This window comes from Condylura cristata, unplaced genomic scaffold, assembly GCF_000260355.1.
Source record: "Condylura cristata isolate star-nosed mole 26May11 unplaced genomic scaffold, ConCri1.0 scaffold00041, whole genome shotgun sequence".
NCBI classification, from domain to species: domain Eukaryota; kingdom Metazoa; phylum Chordata; class Mammalia; order Eulipotyphla; family Talpidae; genus Condylura; species Condylura cristata.
Genome location: NW_004567142.1, coordinates 7,087,302 through 7,088,937, shown reverse-complemented (window position 1 = coordinate 7,088,937; position 1,636 = coordinate 7,087,302). Strand labels below are relative to the sequence as shown.

At 74.4% G+C, this 1,636-nt stretch overlaps 1 protein-coding gene across 1 annotated transcript in view; it reads left to right on the top strand.

Annotated features, from left to right (window-relative positions):
* FIZ1 (FLT3-interacting zinc finger 1) overlaps window positions 1–1,636 on the top strand; it is a gene marked incomplete at its 5' end in the record, with an annotated part of 3,322 nt that continues 1,686 nt past the window's right edge. The window contains 2 exons of the mRNA XM_012733564.1: window positions 1–249; window positions 1,512–1,634. Of these exons, the coding sequence (XP_012589018.1) occupies window positions 1–249; window positions 1,512–1,634 (372 nt within the window). The remainder of the gene's footprint in view (window positions 250–1,511; window positions 1,635–1,636) is intronic.

Genomic DNA, 1,636 nt, shown 5'->3' with positions numbered 1-1,636 from the left:
GCGGCCACGCCGCGGGTCCCGTTCCACTGCAGCGAGTGTGGCAAGAGCTTCCGCTACCGCTCCGACCTGCGGCGCCACTTCGCCCGCCACACGGCGCTCAAGCCCCACGCCTGCCCGCGCTGCGGCAAGGGCTTCAAGCACAGCTTCAACCTGGCCAACCACCTGCGCTCGCACACCGGTGAGCGCCCCTACCGCTGCTCCGCCTGCCCCAAGGGCTTCCGGGACTCCACCGGCCTGCTGCACCACCAGGTGAGTCGCGGGGCGCGGGGGGCCGCCCCGAAGTGCGCTGGCTGCCTCACCTGCCTGGCCAGCGCCGCGCCCGCCACTGCCCACAAGTGCGGCCAGGCCAGCCCCGCGTCCGCCCCGCCCCGCCCCGCCCCAGCCACTGCCGCCCTGCTCACCGCTCCCTCGCCTCTGAAAACAGACTCCTGCGCCTCGTGCACAGTTCCTGTATTCCGGGGCCAGCAGCGTCCCTGCCCCAGCCCTGCAGCCCGGGCACTGCCCCAGGGGCTGTCCCGGAGCCCTGAGACCCTGCAGGTGGGCAGGGCCTGCCAAGGAGAGAGCAGGTGCAGGCAATGTCCTGCAAGGGACGCGCTTCGGCAGCCAGGGTTGGGCCCCCCAGGCAGGGCGCACACCGGGGCCAGGCAGAGGCCACCTGATGAGGCCAGGCGGGAGTAGCCACAGGAGGAGCCTCCGGCACGTGCAAAGGCCCGGTGGCGGCCGCAGCGGCACACACGCAGGGCTGGGGGGGCTTTGTGCAGGCCGCGCCCGCCGCCGCCCCAGGGCTGGAGGAGCGGCCGCCTCCCCGGCGCCCGCCTGCTTCCAAGTCCGCATCCTGGCCGCAGCTCCAAGCCGGCTCCCGGCTCTGCCACGCACGTCAGCCTCAGCGCCCAGCAGCCCCTGGCACCCTCAGTCCTGAGACTAACGGGGGCGCTTCCCCTTGACGTGACAGCCACGTTCCCTGAGGTACCCCCTGGGCATCGGCGGGCCGTCATTCAGCTGGACACTGAATGCCCCCAGCCGGGCCTGGCCCATCGCTAGGTACGGCTCCCCAGAATGTCCACCGCACAGGGCCTCTGGGTGGCTCTCCTGAGTCCACTCCCCGCCGGGCAGGCAGCTGGGCCGGGCAGCCCTCTGCCCGGTCCACGTCGGCCTGGAAGGGCTCCCCGCCCCACCACCCAGCAGGCCCTGAGCAGCCGCCAGACAGGGCAGGGCCGCTCGGTCTAGTTCGGCCGGGCTGTGCTGTGGCTTTGGCCCTGCCCTGTCCTCCCCCGTCCAGGAGGCGGCACGGACGGCCTAGGGTCACAGCCCGGGGCCCGCGGGGCTGAGCCCGGCCCTGAAGGCGGGCGGCGTCCCCAGCGGGGCCGAGTGTGTCGGGGCGCTGAGGCCGGGGGCCCCGGCCTTCCCGAGTGGGGGCCGTCAGTGCGGCCCACGCTGGAGGGCGCGGGGGGCGCGGGGAGCAGCGGTCCTCCCCCGGCGGCCCTGAGTGCCCGACCGTGTGCTCCCCGCAGGTCGTGCACACGGGGGAGAAGCCCTACTGCTGCCTGGTGTGCGAGCTCCGCTTCTCCTCGCGCTCCAGCCTGGGCCGCCACCTCAAGCGCCAGCACCGCGGGGCGCTGCCGTCCCCGCTGCAGCC